This window comes from Hakea prostrata, chromosome 1, assembly GCF_041222555.1.
Source record: "Hakea prostrata isolate BN-2017 chromosome 1, UWA_Hpros_2, whole genome shotgun sequence".
Lineage (NCBI taxonomy): Eukaryota > Viridiplantae > Streptophyta > Magnoliopsida > Proteales > Proteaceae > Hakea > Hakea prostrata.
Genome location: NC_142600.1, coordinates 76,080,869 through 76,102,926, shown reverse-complemented (window position 1 = coordinate 76,102,926; position 22,058 = coordinate 76,080,869). Strand labels below are relative to the sequence as shown.

Genomic DNA, 22,058 nt, shown 5'->3' with positions numbered 1-22,058 from the left:
TCATCCTAACTATCATTTTCTTCGCATTTTTTGGTGTCGCTGTTTTCCCCTATTGCGCCCTTACAATTCTCATAAACTTGATTACCGTTCTTCACCCTGTTTGATTATTGGTTATAGTCCACGACATGACGGCTATAAATGTTTTGATCCTGTAACTAACAAAACAATTATTTCTCGTCATGTTATTTTTTACGAACAAATTTTCCATTTTCACTGTTCTTCTTTCTCATATCCGGCGATGGCAGTTTCCTCGTCATGTTATTCTCTGTTAATGCCTAATAGTCTTTTTGGTTCTCCTTTTGTATCTAATAAGTCTTTAATGGGTAATGGGCCTCCTAATATGGGTAATAGGTCTGATAGTATGGAAAATGGGCCTCTTGATATGGGTAATAGGTCTGATGCTATAGGAAATGGGCCTCTTGATATGGGTGATAGATCTGATGCTATAGGAAATGGGCCTCTTGATATGGGTAATAGGTCTACTCCTATAGGAAATGGGCATCTTGATATGGGTAATGGGTCTCATTCTATTTCTCCTTCATCTCCTAGTTTTGCGAATTTTTCTATTGCTCCCATTTTACCTTCTCATGTTGGTCGTACACATTCATCTCCTTGTTAGCAGCATAGAGAACTCTTTTTTCTTTTCAGGCACAGGGGTTACTAGAGCTCTTTTTGTGTGATCTTGAGTTACTGAGATATATCTGGACGAGGGTAATGGCACAAGAACAACAATTGGTATCAGAGCACAACCCAATTGATATCAGAGCAATCGGTATCAGAGGACACAGGACATGGCGACCCAAGAATAGCAATCGGTAGCGTCTGAGACACAGGACATGGCGAACCCATGCCAAAAAAACTCTGCCATAAGAGGACATGACCGGCATGGGTTGGGACAAAATCTTTCATAGACAGCTAGAAATGGACAAAAGGAAAATTACCGAACTATAAGATCAAACGTTAACCCAAAAAGACAATATAAGATCAAATAATTGAGTACAATTTCCATGAATCAATACTATTAGACAAAATAGAGAACAAAAACATAGTGAGGGAAAAAAATTATCGATAAATAACAGCCAGCAAAAATTAAAATGAACCATTCTCTTTGCAGAGTTATCAATTGAAATGAGAACCAATAAGCCACACAGACCAAATTGCATAAATTTTAAGCAATACACGGAATCCTTGAAGTTAAAGTTCCCCACAACCCCAAAAAAGGTAAAACAAGAAATATTAAAAGAAACTAAGCAAAAATCAAGAATAAAGACTAAGAAATATTTCGTTAATGAAGATGGTCCCAGATTGCTATTCTCTTGAAGAGGCTAAAAAGAAAACCTGGCAACAAACGTAGCCACGCAGCCTCCATGAACCCCAGTATTGTTCTTGGGGCCGTTGTTGTAATGCATGGTATCCAGGAAGAAAACAATGTTAACCACCATTATAGACGGAATTAACCAAAGGAACCATTTATCGTTTGTGCTATTTTGGTAATGCGAAGGATAAACGTTCATCCTGTTGTCGGCATCTCTGGTTTCCTGGGTTGCCATATATCATCTGTTTCTTCCACAAATGCTAGCAATTGTATCTCAGTAACTCAAAAGTAGAAATTAACGAAACAAAAAGAGCTCCTCGTAAAGGAATGGCGTAAAAATGAAATCTATTATTTCCGGTACTACAAATAGGCAGACTTGAGGGGGTGAAGAGATTCGGTTGATAGATATGAACTCTTCAAATCCAGGAATTGAAAGGAAAAAAAGGCAGAAAAAAAATATGTGGCCCCATGTGTCAAACCACTATTCAAGTATTCATGAACCAGAGCCAAAATCTGAAGGGACGCAGAAGATTCTTGTAGCAACCAAGACACTCTGGACTCTACCTTCAGCCTCCTTCTAATATAGCATGTATCCCTTTCGGAAGACCAAAAAGGTATGTGTTGATGCACTAAAGAAATATGCTGCTGTTCTTTTGAGATTGGTGTAAGGATTTAATTGCAGGAAATCTTGTGAACCTTGCAGATCAAGTTTATCCACCTTCCTTGTCATTGTAGAATGACTCTGGGTCTAATCCTAATTGAGTGCATCAGTACATAGGAGCGAACTTGAAAAGTGAGCAATCAATGCGCATCGACCGAGATTTGGATCTCGACAAGTTTTCACCACCTGCGAAATGGTGTAAAAAACAAAAAGAGCTCCTCGTAAAGGAATGGTGTAAAAAAATTTATCGTGAAGCAAAGCAAACAAGATTGCTCTGATACCAAACTATGAATGAAATCTACTCGAAAACCTGTCGAGATCCTGTTAGGAAGTGTCAATCGGTCTACACCGAGAACAAGTCCCGTAGCTAAATTGACAATTGTCATGAACAAATCTAACGAGAATACAAATACCTGCATCAAGCCCTTCACAAATCTTAATTTAGTGCATCAGTACAAATGAGTGAACTTGAAAAATGCGCATTCAATGCGCATCGACCAAGATTTGGATCTCGACAGGTTTTCACCATCTGCGAAATGATGTAAAAAACAAAAAGAGCTAATCGTAAAAAAATGGTGTAAAAAAATTTCTCGTGAAGCAATTCAAACAAGATTGCTCTGATACCAAACTATGAATGAAATCTACTCAAAAACCTGTCGAGATCCTGTTAAGAAGTGCCAATCGGTCTACACCAGGAACAAGTCCCGTGGCTAAATTGACAATTGTCATTAACAAATCTGACGATAATACAAATACTTGCATCAAGCCCTTCACAAATCTTAATTTAGTGCATCAGTACAAAGGAGCGAACTTGAAAAGTGCGCATTCAATGCGCATCGACCGAGAGTTTGGATCTTGACAGGTTTTCACCACCTGCGAAATGGTGTAAAAAACAAAAAGAGCTAATCGTAAAAGAATGGTGTAAAAAAATTTCTCATGAAGCAAAGCTAACAAGATTGCTCTGATACCAAACTATGAATGAAATTTACTTGAAAACCTGTTATTTTGACGAATAGCTTTTCCCTTTTCGCTGTTCTTCTTTCTCATCTCCGGCGACGGCAGTTTCCCCGTCATGTTATCCTCTGTTAATGCCTAATAGTCTTTTTGATTCTTCTTTTGTATCCAATAAGTCTTTAATGGTCAATGGACATCATGTATGGAGACTTCTCTCCTGTATCTGGCTCCACTCGAGTGTTGTTCATCTGCTAATGAACACATACAGTTCTGCTTTTGCTGGGATTGAACCCAACCAACAATTTGGTTTTGGTAAGATTTTCTAGCGTTAGAATTGTGTTATTTTTTTAAATGTAGTAGATCAGTTGCTTTGGTCTAATATTCTAAGTTGAGCACTTATTTCTAGTAAATTTGACAGTGCGAATTGGGGTCATCTATCTCATATCAGGAGTTGGAGGAAGCATTTTTTCCACCCTTTTTATTACCAAGAGCGTCTCTAGTGGTGCCTCTGGTACTGTGTTTGGACTCCTTGGAGCAATTATTTCAGAAACTGTTGTTAACTGGACACATTATAGAGACAAGGTAACACTCTTAATGTCTTGCTTCTGAATGGCAAGGAAAAAGAAAAATCTTGCACTATTCTATAATTGATAATCAAGGTTTGGCTTTATGCAGGGATTTATGAAAGGCTTGCTGCAGGTATTTGTATTCTCATTAGATTTATTCATGACAATTGTCAACTTAGCCACGGGACTTGTTCCCGGTGTAGACCGATTGGCACCTATCGGTGGATTCCTAACAGGAATCCTCCTTGGTTTCATCCTACTGCTCCGACCTTAGCCTGGCTGGGTGGAGTGGGCCAATGGTGAAGCCGAAGTTAGTGAAGTTTCTAAATACAACCCATACCAAAAAAATTTGCAGCGAGTCTTACAAATCTTACTCACTGTTAGGTAAGTTCTATTAATTGAAATATAAATAATTCTTTGTTGTTTGTAAATATTTCTACTGAGTTAAATTAAAATTTGAATGACATTGCATTGTTTCAGTGATGATTTGGGATTTCTCATTTACTTCATTGTTTTAACATTTGCAGTTTCTCCATTGCGCTGGGAATGATATTTTTTGGTGTTAATGCGTATGAAAAATGCCATTGGTGTCACTATTTTGACTGTGCCCCTACTTTAAACTGGATTTGTGGGAGTTATTAAAATTTCATGTGGCACTTCTTCACTGTGTATACGAACTCATGTATTTGAAGAGTATGGACTCCCTTCCTGTATCTCCTTAGACATTGAACAGTCAGCTATCCATAACCTAGACTGGGCTCTTCATCTTTAGTGGTTGAAGACGCATTTACTTTGTGATTTTAGCTCTATTATCTTTTGTTGTGTACCTTGTATCAGTGACATTGACTATAGGTTACATTAAAGGGTTTAAGTTAGATTTAGATGAACTTGATCTGCAAGGTTCTCAAGATTTCCTGCAACTAAATACTTAGACCAATCTCAGGTGAGATGACGTTTGTCACTGGATATCCATGTTGAAGGGAGGCAGCTAGTAAAAAAATTTAAGAACAACAATCGGTATCAGAGCACAACTCAATCGGTATCAGAGCACAACCCAATTGGTATCAGAACACAACATAAATGGTACATGAACACAACCCAATCGGTATCAGAGCAATCAGTAACAACAATCGGTATCAGAGGACACAAGACATGGCTACCCAAGATCAGAAAAGCATGGTTGTTTTTACTTTTACTGTTGTTATTTTACAGCCTTGTAGGGAAGATGATTAAAAGGCATCTGCGGCCCTCCTTAACTTGGGTGGTCCTTTTTATCTCGAATCATGGGGTGTTCCTTAATTTTAAATACCCAATCTCTGGTGTCAATGATTATTCCTACAAATGTAGTTTTTGTTTGGATCCTTATGTTTTTGCCTTCTTTGTTTTGGTCTAATACTCTAAGTTGAGCACTCACTTCTGATACAATTTGGCAGTGCGTATTCGGGTCGTCTACCTCATCAGGTGTTGGAGGAAGCATTTTTTCCACCATTTTTATTACTAGTAGCGTCTCTAGTGGTGCCTTTGGGATTGTGTTTGGACTCCTTAGAGCCATTATTTTAGAAACTGTTACTAACTTGACACATTATATAGACAAGGTAGGGGTGTCAATTTTTAACCCAAACCGTTAAAATTGGACCGAACCGGCCTGTTATAGCCGGAACCGGCCCGAACCGATCCTTAATGGGCCGTAATTGGGCTGAGGGTCCTCAGCCCGAACGGTTTCAGGCTGACCCGGCCCAGCCCGTTGTGCGACCCCGTCAGCCCGTTAGTCGTTTATATAAATAAAATTAAAAATTAATGTAATTAAATTTTTTTTTGTATTGTTTAAATGTAATTAATGATCCATGAATTTTGGTGTTTGAGACTCGAGTTTGAATAGTTGAGAGTTGAGTGTTAACACATTTAACGGTTTAAGTTTTAAGTTTTAACTTTTTATTTCAAATTTCATTTAGTTTTATTATTTTAAAATTTAAAAGTCTTAATTGATAACTCTTAAGTCTTAATCTTAATCGTTAACTTTTTAATTTTCAAATTTCATTTAGTTTTATTATTTTAAAATTTAAAAGTCTTAATTGATAACTCTTAACTCTTAAGTCTTAATCTTAATCGTTGACGCTGTTTCACCGTCTACACATGATATAAAAATTTAAATTCTTTATTTTTTGAGGGTGGAGGGTGGTTTGCATCAAGCTAATGCCATCACTTATTGTTGGATCTACTTTGAGTCTTCATCCTCTATCTTTTGTAGTTTTGTGTGTGAGAAATTAGGATTTGGAGTTGAGGAAAAAAAAAATTTAATATTGATTTTTATTTAGTCCAAACCGTTAGCCTAACCGAATCCAATCCATTAGGCCAAACCGTTAGTCAACCCGAACCCAAACCGCACCAAACCGAAACCGCACCGAAACCGTTATCTTTTAAATGGGTTGGTTTGGGCTGGGGGTTTTTCAGCCCGAAACCGCTCAAAACCGCACCGTTGACACCCCTAAGACAAGGTAACACTCCTAGTGTCCCGCTTCTGAATGGCAAGGAAAAAGAAAAATCTTACACTATTCTATAATTGATAATCAAGGTTGGCTTTATGCAGCGATTTGTGAAGGGCTTGATGCAGGTATTTGTATTCTCGTCAAATTTGTTCATGACAATTGTCAACTTAGCCACGGGACTTGTTCCCGGTGTAGACCGATTGACACCTATCAGTGGATTCCTAACAGGTATCTTCCTTGGTTTTATCCTACTGCTCCAACCTTAGCCTGGCTAGGTGGAGTAGGCCAATGGTCAAGTCAAAGTTAGTGAAGAATCTAAATACAACCCATACCAAAAAAATTTGCGACAGGTCTCACAAATCTTACTCACTGTTGGGTAAGTTCTACTAATTGAAATATAAGTAATTCTTTGTTGTTTGTAAATATTTCTGCTTGGTTAAACTAAAACGTGAATGACATTGCATTGTGTCAGTGATGATTTGAGATTTGTTAGGTTTTTTATTAAAATCTATATTATCTATATATTAAGTTTCAAAATTAGCTTTTGCATTTCTTTTATTTAATTGTTTTGTTTGTGTGTGGGACCCTTGAGGTAAGGGTGGTAATGAGGCACCATGAGTAAAGGAGGCCCTTCATGACCTTGGTTATGAGGCTCTTCATGACATTGGTCATGGGTCTTAAAGGTCTTGATCATGGTGATGAGGTGGACTTACTTGAATGGTGGAATTACTCAAATTCTAACTCTTGACATTCATTTCTCATTTCAACTTCAAGACCATTCATGGCCATTACCATGAGTGGGGGTTAAGGTCTTTGAATGGGTTAAATCCTATTCATTCCAAAGAAGTGAATATGAGAGTTACTTTCCCAAGTAGTGGGGATGTTAGGTCAAGGGGGTTTATTCACATTAGTGGAGGAGGGATAAACCATTGATTCTCCATTAGTGGAGAATTGATTCTCCCCTTGTGAGGAGGTGTGGTTTGGGCCTATATAAACCCAACCCTTCCTTGCATATTGTGTGGAATAGAGACACTCCTCACTCACACTATTTGTTTTACAAAGTTCATTTCTATCTTGAGTTGTCTAAGTGTTGTGCTTTAGCTTTTGGCTCCTTGAAGGGACTAGAAGAACTACCTCATCTTCTAGTTGGAGGTTGCTTTATCTTGGAGGTGGTGGTGCGAAGAACCCTTGGTAGTAGGGTGCATCAATTACCTTAAAAACAGCATCAAGGTGTGACTCAACCTCATCGATCGGTGGTTCGTTCGGTTGCAACTTCAAGCTCTCCGGATTTGCTAAAGACGATCTTCATCTCTCAATTGTATTGCGATTTCATCTTTGTATGTTTGAAGAATTTGTAATACAATTACCCCAACAAGATTTCTCATTTACTTCAGCTGTTAAATTCAAAACTGATTCTCATTGTTTTGGTGTTAACATTTGCAGTTTCTTCATTGCGTTGGGAATGATATTTTTTTGCGTTAATGCGTATGAGAAATGCCATTGGTGTCACTATTTTGACTATGTCCCTACTTTAAACTGGAGTTGTGGGAGTAACTGAAATTTCATGTGGCACTTCTTCGCTGTGTATATGAACTCATGTGATTTGAAGAGTATGGACTTCCTTCCTGTATCTCCCTGGACATTGAACAAATTGTTTCATGCTACTCTTTAAAGACAAATGTATACTAAAGGGAGTGCATCACAATTATATTGTATTCTTTCTGTTGACCTTTTAGACCTGTAGCATTCTTCATTGTTATTGTTTTGAAACTCAACATGTTCACAAGCAGATGAATAACACCTGAATGGAGCTAGATACTAGAAAAAAAAAAGTCTCCATACTGATGTCCATTGATCACTTTTTTCCATTCAAGTCCTCCCAAGTAATCCAGTCTAACAAAGTACAGGAAACACGAAGATTAGTGTTGTTTTATTTCATTTATTTATCTTGGTTACAAGGACAATTCAATACACTTAAAACATAAATTTTATAGCTCATGGAACTATACTTTTCAACAATTATCTTAGGATGTCCTTGAAATTTTTCCAAAAGAAATCATGCATACTAAATGAACAAAGTAGTTATAAATTACCAAGGAAAAATAAGAAAGAAATGAAGCACTCTTAATACGCCTCACCTAATTAGCATTTTAATAAACAACACGATTTCAAACATTTATTTGTGTTCACTTAATTCATTTGTATTCACTACTTCACATATATAGTTCGAAATATTATTTGCCTTCATAATACATCCAACAACCTTATATCTAATGGTGACCTACGTGGGATGGATTTATCTGATTGAGAGCCAAATCAAACCTAATTTTGACAAGTTTTACCAGATGTTCGAACTCTATAGATAGAGTATTATGATATATATTTGTAATTTTGTACATGAATCAGAAAATTGATTAATTACCATGTTTTTTTTAGAAATTAATTATCATTCCATATATGTAAGATATACTACTCCCCTTCTCTGTTTGGTATTTTTCTATATACCTTCGTATATGGTGACTCGTGCATATGCACGTGGAAGTTTACTAGTCTAGCAAATGGATATAATAAACACTTCAAGAATTTCAAAATTTCTCATTGTCTTGGGTTATCATTCACTTCCATAGATATCCTAGCTACATTCGCTGAAGATCATCATTAAATTATGTGCTAAATGCCATCTCATTGTTCTTTCCAAGCTTTACTCTTGGAAGTCTTCGCAGGCTTTATGCTACTACCAAGGAGGAAGAGTATGATAGGAAGAACAGTGGCAATGTAATAAACACTCCCATATGAAGCAAGTGTCTCATGCATGCTCAAGAACTGGGGGTCAAGCAAAGAATTATTAGGAAGAAACACTATTCAAAGTCAATATTAAACTAAACTATTCAAAGTCGACACTAAACTAAAGAACATAATAATAAAAGAAAAAAAGTTACAACATTAATAAGGAATGCAAGCCATCCCACAAATTGATTCACCCAGTAGAGTGCAACATGAAAAAAAGTTACAGCATTAGTAAGGAATACAAGCCATGGCATCACATGACCAATATTTTTGCAGATAACAATGTTGAGTTGTAAATACCAATAAAGTGGCAGCCAATCGTTGCTATTGCTTCAATTCAACTATTCAATGTAGAGCAAATTGCATTGGCACCCCCAAAATGGAGGCTTTAAAGCATTGATACCCCACTTTATATTTGAAAAATAGCAAAGTGTACTCGCACCTCAAAATGAAGGCCTTTAAACACTGACACCCCACTTTATGTTTAAAAAACACATAGACCCCAAAATTAGATTTTCATTGGATATATTTGTCAAATTTATCACTGAAAACCTTTCAGACACTATTTATTATAGCGGTATTTTTGAAAATAAACAGTAATTTAACTGTTTTCAGTGATAAATTTGACAAATACATCCAATGAAAATCCAATTTTGGGGTCTCTATGCTTTTTAAACATAAAATGGGGTGTCAGTCTTTAAAGGTCTCTATTTTGGGGTGCCAATGCAATTTTCTCTTAAAAAAAAGAAAGAAAATGCATCATGAAATTACCCCTTTAACCAAATTACTCAACAAGCAAAGGTAACTAAAGCAAGCAAATTTTCTTTTGTGCTTCATGCAAAGCCTCTTCTTTCAATATCCCATCATTGTAATTAAATGCTCCTGAGATGACTTTTGAGTGTCAACACCATCAAAGCTCCTATATTGGGAAAGATGAGAGCAGTGATTCAGCATTAAACCATATTCCTCTCCCTCTTGGCAGAGGTTGGGGGGAAGGCTTGGAACTCTGTTTTGATGCAGCCCAATGGGTCCACATTCCTCCATACATCTCTTCCTATATTCCAGGATTTAGGTTCTAACCATGTAATCTATCCAGAGAGGAGAGTCATACCATATTAGCTCTATATCCAGAAGCCCTCAAGTCATTGCAGTTATCAGAGCACAAGCATTAGAACATACTTTCGAGCTTATGTACTGCATCATGATTTTGGGAGTCATACAAGAACAAGCACTCTATATATCTGAATTATAATGTGGACTTCTGTATGATATATTCAGTGAGTATATAGAAAACTTTTTACAGCTTTACAACCTAAAATGGTGTTAGCTATATCAAGAGATCACAACAGAGTTTTAATAGTGGCCTCATCTATTAGTTGAACGGCAAATCATGATCCTTGAGTAATATTACTTAATTATTAATTTCGGGTAAATGTGCTTTTAGCACGACTCCAGATCGGATAGAGGTCTGTGTTCTTCTTACATTTTTACACTACACGTTAAAAAGAGGGGCCTTTTGTTCTTATAAGACTTCAGTCGTCTAACTCCGAGTTTCAAGTTTTTTGTGTTTTTTATCGTTCTTTTCTATGATTTTTCATTCTTACCAAAACAATTTGCTTGCATTTATTTTCAAAACCTGCAATTGCTGAAGAGAATGCAATCTAAAGACCGAGCCTGTGATGCTGAAATATGCTCTGGCTATTTTGATAAGTTTGCAGAAAATGGAAAAACAACAACAAAAATAGCAACGTTTTTGGTTTACTCCCATTTTGTGAATTTCATTTGAAATTAGGAGTAAGTAATTGTAATGTTCTAACTTTTTAAACTTGAAAAAAAAAATTTTTTTTGGTTTTTGTACAAAGGCGCTTTATATATAGGAAAATTGGGAATGGGGACATTACATATGCCGTCGGTAAGGATTGAATCCACAATCTCTCCATTGAGAGGTGAGTTCTCAACCACTTCACTATCCTTCCATTTTAAACTTGAAAAGTTAACTACCCATTTTATGAACCATTAGATATTATATTAACAGGTGTCAAAAACTATGTCTACGCATACCATTGGATTACATATATTCAACCAATTCCCTCTGTGTTCTACTTCTACCACGTTCACAGGAGACATGGATTTTCGAATGCTTTTGTAGCAAATTTCAGAAACAACAATCTTTATTCCTGTCCAACATGCAAGTTTACTTGCAATTCGATTCCTATCGAAACTCATTTAGAGAAAGATTAATGAAAGTAAGGACATGGATGTGTAACTAGGTGAAAAACCGATTAGCCCTTCACCAAACCGAATCGCAATTTGGGCATCCGAACCGTGATTGTTTGTCATTTTTACATTTTTATTATAAATTTCTAATTCCGACGACCCCGCCGCGTCCGTCCGTATCCTATTTTGAAAAATGTTTACTCTCACCGAACCCGATCCGACTTCTTAGTGGATGGTCACGGATACGCCAATGGAGGTGTTAATGGAGGGTAAGCCAACCATTCTTGGGCCCCCCCGTGCACCTGGGGGTAAGCCCCCGGCCCCATCCATGGTTTTTTCCTTTTCAATGGTCAATTGTTTGTTAAACAATGGGATTTTGCCCGATTATTGTCTACATAATGAATCTCCATGGGATGAGAAAGACAGACCAAGGAAGTTGGAATTTTTCCCATGAATGCATTATGAGAAAGTCATATCTTCTCTAAGGACACCATAGAGGAGAATCAGATAGAATCTCACCAAAAAACCCCTAGTATGCCTTTGATAACATTTTCATTTTGAGAGGCCAGTTCTTATGCGAAATTATTTTTTAATATTTTTGTGCTAAAAGAACATTCTTTGTTTCGAAATTGGCATTTGAGAAATCCGTTCTGAAAATATTTTTAGAACACTATTAGAATAATTTGGTGTTTGATAATTTGTTCTAAGATTTCAATTTGAACCAATTTTATCACTTTCCTTCTGCTATTTGGTAAAACATGTTTTTTACATTCTGCTAAAGACTTTATTTAGAATACTTTATCGACTAATCTGTTCTTAAAGAACAAAAGAACAAACCATTTTAAAAAACGCTTTCAACTTGTTCTTCCGTCCCCAATAACACAAAGAACATGAAAACGTTACCAAACACGCCCCTAGAATTTTTCCAGTTTTCCTAACAAAACCGTGCCCAATAGCAAAATCCCCGATTGAAGGAAGAGTCTTCACCGTCTCTCACACTTGAACGGCGTCTCTGCAAATCGCTGTGGAAGGCTTCTGGTCTCTGGATTTCTCGCCTAGAAGAGGGACTCGAACTAAACTTCCGCCCTTGTAAGCTGGTATGGACAGTCAACTTAAACACATCATTATTTAGGGCAATTTTAGTGTCAAGCTTTTAAATTAGTTCTTTGGTTTTGATTTTAGATTAACCTTTTAAGTTCAGAGTTCGACTACTGTTTATTGTTGGGTTACCATTTGAACCCTAAAAGGTTTCCTTCCATCAAATTATTTGGTTACTATTTGAATCCGCAAGATTTCCTGGCATCAAATTCTGTTTTCATTGAGTTTATGTTTCTTAACTCATAGTTGGATCTTCTGTTACCTGAATTCTGTTCCTCAGACTCAATTCATTGAGGTCGTATTCTACTCGTTGGCGAGATTGTTTGATTAAAGTTTTTTGCACGTCTATTTATTCCTGTTTGCTTTTTGGTTCTCTCAAATCTGATTTATCGCCTATAATTCGGGTTGCAAGCTGATCTCCCACTGATTCTCATTAGTTTAAGGCGAGTGCATTGCTGATTTATCTGGTGTTGTAAAAGTAGAATTAGGATAACTAGAAAACTATTAAAAGAACTAACCCGAAGCTACCAATGGTCATATAGAGGGAAAATCAAATATTGTTGGGGCTGTCGATCTTGGAGTTCATGTCTTGGCAGACGGAAGAAAAAAAATCTCTGGGGGCGATATTTGATTGGGGTTAAGCTTGTGAGGACAGTGGTGCCACTACCATGTAGGTGGTGATATTGGAATCTGAAGTAGTTAATTTTCTTGGCTTTCCTAATTGAATTCTCTTTCACTTGTAGGTTGACACTGTTGCTGAAGGATGGAACTAAAGAAATTAGATCACATGGCTGCTTCATCCAGTAAACATGAGGTTGCCGAGAGTGATAAGGATGAATATTCATCCGAAGAGGTTAGTGAAACAACTTGATCTTCTATGGTATTATGCTGTAATGTCTCTACCCCCATCCTGCAAAAGAAAAATAAAATAAAAGTGCAGTAGTATTCTGTTCCAGATTGTGGACCAGCACTCCCATGTGTTAAGCTCGCTCTTCCTTGAAACATGGAAGCAGTTGAGGTTTCTTCTATGAGAGATACTCATGGGAATGGTGGTGTAGGCCACAATCCTAGACACAGCTCTTTTTCTTGAAGTAAAATAAAAAGAAAATGAATTTGGTACAGAAGGGCTTATTGGTGGTTGCTTCCGCAGGAGGAAGAGATAGAACGTGAGCTCGCTGATTTCTCATTTGAAGAGCTGCAGAAGGCACGCTGTAATGGCTTTCAGTCCGTGTATGAGAAACCCAATCTAGATAAGAAGGTTGGGCGTGCAAACAAGAACAGGTATATTTGTATAGTGTACTTTGTCTCAACTGCCCCCCTCCCCGCCGGCCCCCCCCCCCCCCCCAAAAAAAAAAAAAAAAAAAAAATAAAATTCTTTTTTCCTTTCGTTATTGGGTTATATGTACTTATTTAACAATTAATGAAGGCCAATGGAGATCAGCAGTAAGAAGCCAGTGGGTCGGTTTAGGGAGGTTATTCAAGTTCCCAAAAAGGTGAGTGTTATTTTCTTTTTCTCCTTGGTATTTTGATGTTGTTATAACTGAAGTGGTTACTGGTTATAGAAGAAGCCATAAAAGGTTCTTATGCCCTTTAAACAAATGCTATAGATGCATTTTTGTAATTTAATTGCTTGGTGGTATCAAGTGCCGATTATCTTGAACAGCAGCGTGGTGCATGTCAATGGTGAAAGATAATGTTTGAAATGGAATCAAACCTTACTAAAGGGTAGATACTTGTAAATTTCTCTTCCCTAATTTTATTAGGTTTATTAGCTTGTAATTAGGATCTTTCATACCTCCATTGATGGGAGGGTTAGTGTCATGTTTAATTAGATCTTGTACATTCCAATTAGGACATGACTTTTGATACAGCCCCTATCTGTACCTCCATGATGGAATGAATAAAGTAGAATTTGATTGCATTGAGCAAACTTGGCTGTTGCCTTCTCTGTGAGAGATTGCTTCTGATGTTTCTAGTCCATTTGTTGATTATGCATAGTGCTTAAATTTCCAAATGCCCGTTTTCCTGGTAGTTGAAGTCCAGGAAGAGTTTTTGGTGTTAGGTGCTTAAAATTGTAATTCTTATTGTGGCTGTGGGATTAGCCTTCGACTGAGGATCTGCCCTACAAGCTGCTGCCTTTGGAGACTGTAATCCGGAGAGGAGAGATAGCATTCTCATCACCTTTCGTTTCCCTTTAGTGTCTGTTTTCTTGGAGCCCCAAGAACCAATGGATCTACCTTCATGAACAAAACCTGCCACTTCATTAAACCTTGGATCTCTTCTAACCCTTAGATTCTGCCCAGACTTCAACCACAGGCTCCCCATAAACCCCCACCCTTGATGCATGGTTGCTGTCCTGTTAGTCATTGAAAATTCCAGGAAAAAAAAAAATTCCTTGTTGAGATTGATTTTTCAAAACTTCCATTCCATCTAAGAACCTAGATCTACACCTTTGTATCCATTGGGTTTCTACCGAACTCTAAAAATCTCTCTTTTCATCATCAGCAACATATCCTTAAAGCCATCAATCAAACAAAAGTACTGAAACCCTTATTTGGAATATCCTAGTTTCTGCTTTGTACAAGCTAATCCCATCAGAATTTGAATAGATGTCGTGGTCTATTCCCACAGATTGTGTTGCCCTGTTCATTGTGCTCTTGAAGAGGAGTGTTACAGCAAGAAAAGCTTGTTAGGAAGACCCATTCTCATTCATAGTACCCAACTTTTTAAGAGGTTGGTAGTTTCCTTCCTTCATGCCTATTGGTCTGGGGCTGTCAGATACTCATGACTCTCTGAAGATTTGACACACTTTCAAAGGCCTTATGTTGACCAGGTTTGTGTCTCCTTTCACTGGACTGATGGGCAGCAGTAAGAAGTCTTTGTATTATAGGAAGCTACTTTCTAATATATGCCCTTGTTTATAACTTACAATCAGCTTACTCTGTTAGGTGAGATATTTGGCAGGGTCCTATAACCAGTCCAATTCTGAAGTTGAATTACTTATAGGGTCATGTGAGATCTTAATAGCTACTAAATATGACCTTGAATTTCTATTTTAGACTGCTGGTGATCTGAAGCTTGTGTCATTTGGATTTCATTGGGCTTGATATATGTTATTCCCTACATGAGTGGCTGTTTTGTTGTTAATTAAATGGTGAGTTGCTGTGTTGATGTGAAGTTATGGCAAGGTAACCTAGTGAATATTCTGTTGACTTGTCGATTAATTGTGGTATCCAAACTTTTGGTCTTTTGAACTCACCAATGTTGGAATGTTTTTAGATTGAATCCACCACATGAGTGGTAATTTCCCTTTGTCTCAACTCAGTTACTTTGCTTAACAAGCTAAGATTTCAACCAAGTCTTGTTTAACAAAACGAGATCACTGCACATTGCAGTGAAAACAATTATGTTAGCAGTGAGAAAAATATCCCACCCCTGAATCATGCCTTACCATTGCTTCTTGTTATTAGTTGGGAGGTGTTTTAGAACCAAAACCCTCTCGTCAAATGGTCCTTGAAAGGTAAGATGTTAAGTGCTTCCTCTCTTAATGGGCTTTAGGGTGAGTAAGGCTTGGAAAGCAGGGAGAGAGGACCACCATATCCAAAGCATAAGATTGGATTTGTAAGGGCTTCTAGGTGACCCAAAGTGGGGGTAGGGTGCCAAGGGTCCAAGGTATCAGCCAGTTGGCCAAAAATTGTCTACCAACATGGTTGATGAGGAGCCATTGGGAAAAATTTTCCTGGATGGCTCAATGATGGGCCTGCTGCATATTTCTTCAATTATGAGTGCAGTGATAGCAATCTCTAGTCCCCAACCATATATATATAATCGAATTTAGATCCACATGCTTCATGTGATAGCCTCATCAATTGGCTGATGGATGAAATAAAATAAAATACTAGTTGAATGGGTGGCACCTGCGAACTGATGAATCTGCAAACCTGCTGTTGGAGTTGGCTGAGTGACAGTGATACAATTGTTGATGTGAACAGATTTTGCCTCCTGGTAGAAACCCTAAATGGGCCACAACATGGCTCTACGAAGCCTCCCTAGGCTGGCTGAACCCTCTAAGAGGGGTATTTTGGCCATTTTCTGCCTAGTTAGTTGTTGGAAATTAATTCCAGTTTAATTCCAGAGTCCAGTTTGGTTAGGAAGCTTGTTTTCAGTTGGTAGTTGAGTTAAAAGTTGAGTCCTTAGTCCCTTAAAACTCTAGCCCATGTGACAATTAAAGACAAGAATTTAGCTTCTGCTTATTAGAGTTTTAAGTTGTTTGAACATTTATGTCAGCATGTGTCCATTAGGGACTGTTAAGGCCCTGGGATGACGCCATGTGGAGGAGAGAGAGTATTAGGGTTAGTTGAGGGATAATAAATAGAGGGGAAATTGAGTGGAGAGGGCATCAAATGTTATGTGAGTGGGTTTTGGGCAGCCATAGGCTGAGGGGCACCATGAGGTGTTGGGGGTGACTAGCACGATTAAAACTAGCTTTATCCTTGTTATTTCTTGTATTTTCGTATTGAATTTTAGAGTGAATAGAAGGTTCTTATTAGGGACCCTCAGATGTTATGATTTTATTTCGATGGTTGAGATTATGCGGTGCGATTCTAATCTATAAAGGAATCCCACTTAGTGTTAGAGTCAATAAATAAGAGCCTACTATTTCTTTGTAAGATAAGTCCAGATTATTGAAATTTGATTATGGGAAACAAGTCCTCGTTCTCTTTGGGAGGGCCACGATGGATATTTAGCTCTTGAGATTTAATTACAGCAGTACATCTTCAAGTCCAGCAACCATTCCTTCTCAACAGCGGCTTCACCAAGTAAACACCTTAGCCCCCCCCCCCCTCTTCACCCCTTCTTCCCTACCAATGCAAGGATCCCCCACCCCCTGCCCCTTCGTCTGCAGCCCCTCCCCAGCCCCACCTCCTTTAGACATACCAGCTCCCTCCCCTCCCTCCCTATGACATCCTGACCCTTCCGCAGCCCCTCCCCTGTTGTGTGCAAGCCCGAGGAACCCTCCCCTCTGCTCTCCAACCCTCTCACCCTCTCTCCCTGTCTCTTCTTTCTTACTGCAGCAGTTGAGTCCCTCCCACATTAAGTCCCTAATCCCCACCCCCTTTCCTTCCTAATTGGATTGCATATCACCCCTCTACCCCATCCCTACCTCTAATTCTATAAAAAACATAAAACCCTAACACTTCCAAAAATTCTGCACATCATCTTCTTCATTAAAAATTCTGCAATTCATCTTCAACCCCTAGACCTAAACCCTAGTTCGACCTAAACCCTCACCACACTGTAAAACCATTAAAACTAAATCTGAAATTACGAAAACGGCAACAACAGTCCCAGTCCCCCCTCTAGTTTAAACCCTAATATCCTGGTCCAAATCTTACTGTTAGTTTTCAGATTTGAAACTATTTTACAGCAAGGCCCAAGTCTAAAACCCATAGTCCCCTTTACCTCAAGCTTGGCCAAACCCCTTTAGGCCTTGCTGTCATGAGCCCTAAACCCAGTCTTAAACACTTCATAAATCAGTCTTATTTGCTGAAGATTCTGGGCAGGCCTTAGTTTTAGGGAAAATCCACAAAAACCCTAACCCTAAAACTGAGTTTATATCAATTGTATTGGACCTTGAGCAGTCACCGTCCTCCTATAGTCCTATGGCACTGGTAGTGGCAGTGTCAGTGGCGGTGTTGCTGCTTTCTTATACACCTGCTGCTATGTCATTGGCTGAATTAATTCCCCTCTTCTCTTTTTTCATCCCTGTTTCGACCGTCTCTTTCCATTCCTCAAGAGTTTTTGTTTGGGTGCCCTAAATGGTCAAATATAGAAGTTTTATAACACTTACCTCTCTTGAAAATATTTTCAATATTTATTTTGTAAAAGGCAATGCCTGAGGTTGAATTTATTGTAGTATTATTATCACTTTTGCTGATCTCAACTAAAGCCTGGTTTTGGTCCTTTTTGAAGCCATTATTTTCAAGCATTAAAAAAAACTTATTCTGATCCCTTGGATAGAATTTACTGCATCAAAGTTATGTGCGATAGGCTACCTTATGGTGCAGATGTCTGTAAAATTACCATGTAAAGGTTTGTGATTTTCTAAATGTTGATTGAATTTTTCATGGCATTTGTTTCCATTGTAATTATGTTGGTTTCATTTTCTAAGACCCTCAAACAATACTTTGCACAACACTAGTTGGAGAATAGCATGTTGTTGTGAGATGGTATTTATGGTAGTTAGATTTTTTCCCCTTGACCGGTTATCTTTTGCGCCTCTTATGGGTTTACTATATTGTAATAAGCAAATTAGATTTTCACCTAACGTGGTCTATATATATTTTTTTTCTCCCAAAATGCAGGTCATACGTGACCCAAGGTTTGAATCATTGAGCGGGACTCTTGATGTAGATGGGTAATCTCTCTCTCTCTCTCTCTCTCTCTCTCTCTCTCTCTCTCTCTCTCTCTCTCTCTCTCTCTCTCTCTCTCTCACGCACGCACACACACTCACTCACATTACCTTTTCTGTCTTGATCTACTTAGATATTGCAGATTTTCTGTAGTTCCAGAATTCATATCAAATGTGAAAGCTTGATAACTGTTTTATGCTTCTTGTCATGATATTCTAATAAATTTTTGTGCCTTGCAGTTAATAGTTAATTGTTGATTTCTGTTGCATCTCCTTTAATTGTTCATCTTGAAGTTAGGATATTATTGAGCTTTCTCTGGTGGTTCGCATGTTAGATTTCTATTAATTTTCTCTCTTTTTTATTTTTATTTATTTTTTCGTGGGGGTCTGGACTGATGTGTTATTTTAGTTGATTTGATTTGTCAGCCCCTTCTCAGGGATATTTATCGCAGATACCTACGTATTCTTTAAGCTGCTCTGGTTATTAAATTATTATTACCTAACCAAAATTTGACGACAGAAATTTCTTGTATTATACTGTCATCATTTTTTTTGGTTGGGTTGGTTTTTCTGGGTGTTGTTCCCACCCGCCGTGGGGGTGTGTGTGTGGTGTGGTTGGTTTCACTTTTAGCCCCTTCTCAGGTTTATTATCAATTATTACAGTAATGCCATCAGATCTTTGAACTGTTACGGTAGCTGAAATATCAATACTGAATAAAATTTGATAATTGAATTTTTCTTTGTTCTATCACTTTCCAATTTGTATAGTGTTTTTCCAATCTGATCGGAGGGGAAGGTTCCATGTAACCCACCTATTTTAGGTGGCTGATTTCCATCAAACATCAGTTATTATATTATACATTTTACTGTGATCTTAACTTAGTTCGGAATTGACTCGTTTGCTTTCATGGTTTTTAAGGTTCAGGAAGAGATACAGTTTCTTATATGAGACTCAACTTCCTGTTGAGAGAGAGGTAAATAAGGAGCTTGTTTACACGACGTTTTCATTTTTTGATCCCTTCTGCTGCCGAATTTAATCATCTTTACATTCTGGGTTTTTACAGGAACTACAGAAGTTAATAAAGAAATCAAAAGATCCAAAAGATATTGAAGAGTTAAAGCGTAGAATTTCTTGGATTGTAAGTGGTCACATGTTTGGAGAGAACCTCCACAATAATTGCTGTAGCAGATTTAGGGAATGCCTTGGCTCAGCTTAAAATCGATAATGGGTGCACCAACCTTCTCTCATTGCCTTGCGTGTTGGCTGGGATTAGTTGGATTGCTCCTTCATCATTTGACAGGCTCCCAAATAAATGGATCTTATTTTACTCTCCCCTATTTTGTATGGTTTGATTGGAATTATGTGATGACATTTCTTCCTGACCTTGTGTCTTTTAATTATCAGGACAAAAATCTAAAGACTCAATCAGCAAAAGATATAGATGCCCAGATCCTTAGTGAACACAAGAAAAAAGAGAGAGAAGCAACAAAGCAAGGGAAACGCCCATATTACCTCAAGCAATGTAATGTTTAGCAAACTATTCTATCTTCTTGCAGACGGCTTACAGTAAACCTGACCGAGTTAATGGTTTTGCAGCGGAAATACGAGAGCAGAGGCTTATTCAGAAATACAACAATCTCAAAGTATGTACATATCTTTCAGAACATTGGGGAGAGGGACACATTTGTCTTGAAAACAGATTTTGTGGTATGGATCCATTAGTGTGGTTGTTCCCTCATGAATGTCATGTTTGATATGCAGGAAACAGGCAAGCTTGAATCCTTTATTGAGAAAAAAAGGAGGAAAAATGCTTCGAAGGACCATCGTTTTGTGCCATATCGACGTTCCGACAAGAACGAGTAACACAGCTAATGTTTCCAAGCATCTCTTGTTACTGAAGGGTCTTTTCTTGCCCCCATGGAGGAATCACATGATTTTGTTCCTCTTTTAGTCTCTGTTTCTTCTTCTCAATTTTGGTTAAATAACTTTCAAAGGCAAATGGGTAAAATATGTAGAGAAGTATTAATTAATTAGGAAAAATGCTGTATGTTTGTGAATCTGCAATCTAACAGGGGACTTGGGTCAATACCAAATCAGTTCTGAGGAAGGTAGGATGTTGGGGTTGTATTTTTGGTCAAATAGTGTTGCTCATCAAGATTCGAATCTGCAAGGGTTGAATTTGTGTAATTTTCGCTAAAAGGAGATTTATGGGTCATTTAGGGCTTTCTTGGATCCTCTGCCAATACGTGCAGCTGTGAAGTTCAACAAGTAGTTTTGGGGGGGAGGGAAGGAAGGGGAAAAAAAAAAAAAAAAAAAAGGAAAGGGGGGGGGAAAAAAAAAACACAAACCCCCCCCCCCCCCCCCCCCCAAAACACAAAAAAAAAAAGAAAAAAAGCCCCCCCCCCCCCCCCCCTCCCGTGACTTTGACATGAGATGATGAATGTATCACATAATGAGGGATGATGTGTTATGGATTTTAGATACACATGCATGTATCATACTATCATGTATGTGTGGAATGGATAACATGGAGACAAGGATCCATATAGGCATCATCTTTTTCTGATATTAGGTTTTTTTTTTTGGGGGGGGGGGAATTGGTAGTTTTATGTTAAGGGTGGGGAATATTACTTACTATCAGAGAGAGTCGAATTTGTGATTTCTTCATCAAGTATTTATTGGTTTTTGTTAATTAAGCACCTTTTATTGGTGATATTTGTAATTTTTATTATTGGGGTTTTGAATAATTTGTATTCTCATTGTTTTGTGTTGCTTTCTGTGCTCAGTCCAACTGTTGGATCCACACGTCGATTTGAGGTGTAATTTTTTTTTATCTGACGGTTGTAATTTTATCCAAGATGGAGGGCAATGTAGAACACTAGATGCTTAATCCACTAGAAGCTCGGATATTTTCAAAATCATCTATTCAATGTGTCGTAGATATTTTAGCAAAACCTTAAAACTGAATTTATTACATTTACGTTTCTTGTCAATGGTAGGATAGTTGAGCGGTTAACAACCCAAATTCTCATGGGGAAGTCTTGGGTTCACACCCATTCGGAGCATATATATTAGTAATATCAACCTACCCACATAATATCAACTCGCCAACTCAAAAAAAAAAAAAAAATTATTGCCTTTCTAACCTCGGATGCACGTTTGACAAGGCATTCACTATTTTTGGATCAACTTTAGCGGAGCACTACACTATACTACTATCCGTCGATATTTAGTTTTGATGTTACATTTGTTTCCTTAGGAGACAGAAGATGATGATCGTGATGTGGTTATTCAAATTGGGAGATATTATTATAAATTAAAATTTGAGTAATTTTTATTTGGACTCGCTCAGGTTTGACCCAAATTCATCTTTAATTAAAAATAAATAACAGTTTTTATTTGTTTTCTCCGTGATATTTTGAAAAATCAACTTAAAAGATATCTCCATTTTTATAATAATAATATTAATATTAGATTTAAAAATTTTGATAATAATTTATTATTATTATATTTAATGATTATCATAATAATTATGTTACTTCGCGAGGTTCTCCTTAAAGT

General features: G+C 37.6%; 1 protein-coding gene and 1 pseudogene across 1 annotated transcript; both read left to right on the top strand.

Moving 5' to 3' along the window:
• Nucleotides 1-238: 238 nt before the first annotated feature.
• Nucleotides 239-4,138, top strand: LOC149030145 (RHOMBOID-like protein 6, mitochondrial; annotated as a pseudogene).
• Nucleotides 4,139-11,890: 7,752 nt separating this feature from the next.
• On the top strand, nucleotides 11,891-20,768 carry LOC149030144 (rRNA biogenesis RRP36-like protein). Its single transcript, XM_089142457.1, has 10 exons — nucleotides 11,891-12,083; nucleotides 12,828-12,937; nucleotides 13,235-13,365; nucleotides 13,511-13,577; nucleotides 18,450-18,502; nucleotides 19,416-19,470; nucleotides 19,561-19,635; nucleotides 19,902-20,019; nucleotides 20,094-20,140; nucleotides 20,259-20,768. Exons 2-10 carry the CDS (start codon nucleotides 12,848-12,850, stop codon nucleotides 20,358-20,360), a joined length of 738 nt encoding a protein of 245 aa, XP_088998583.1. The 5' UTR covers nucleotides 11,891-12,083; nucleotides 12,828-12,847; the 3' UTR covers nucleotides 20,361-20,768.
• Nucleotides 20,769-22,058: the final 1,290 nt, after the last annotated feature.

Bases quoted from the DNA above. Each gene is read 5' to 3' on its own strand.
- LOC149030144 (XM_089142457.1), top strand. From the start codon at position 12,848: ATGGAACTAAAGAAATTAGATCACATGGCTGCTTCATCCAGTAAACAT. The intron at 13,578-18,449 runs GTGAGTGTTATT...CCCAAAATGCAG, and splicing joins TTATTCAAGTTCCCAAAAAG to GTCATACGTGACCCAAGGTT. The intron at 18,503-19,415 runs GTAATCTCTCTC...ATGGTTTTTAAG, and splicing joins GGGACTCTTGATGTAGATGG to GTTCAGGAAGAGATACAGTT.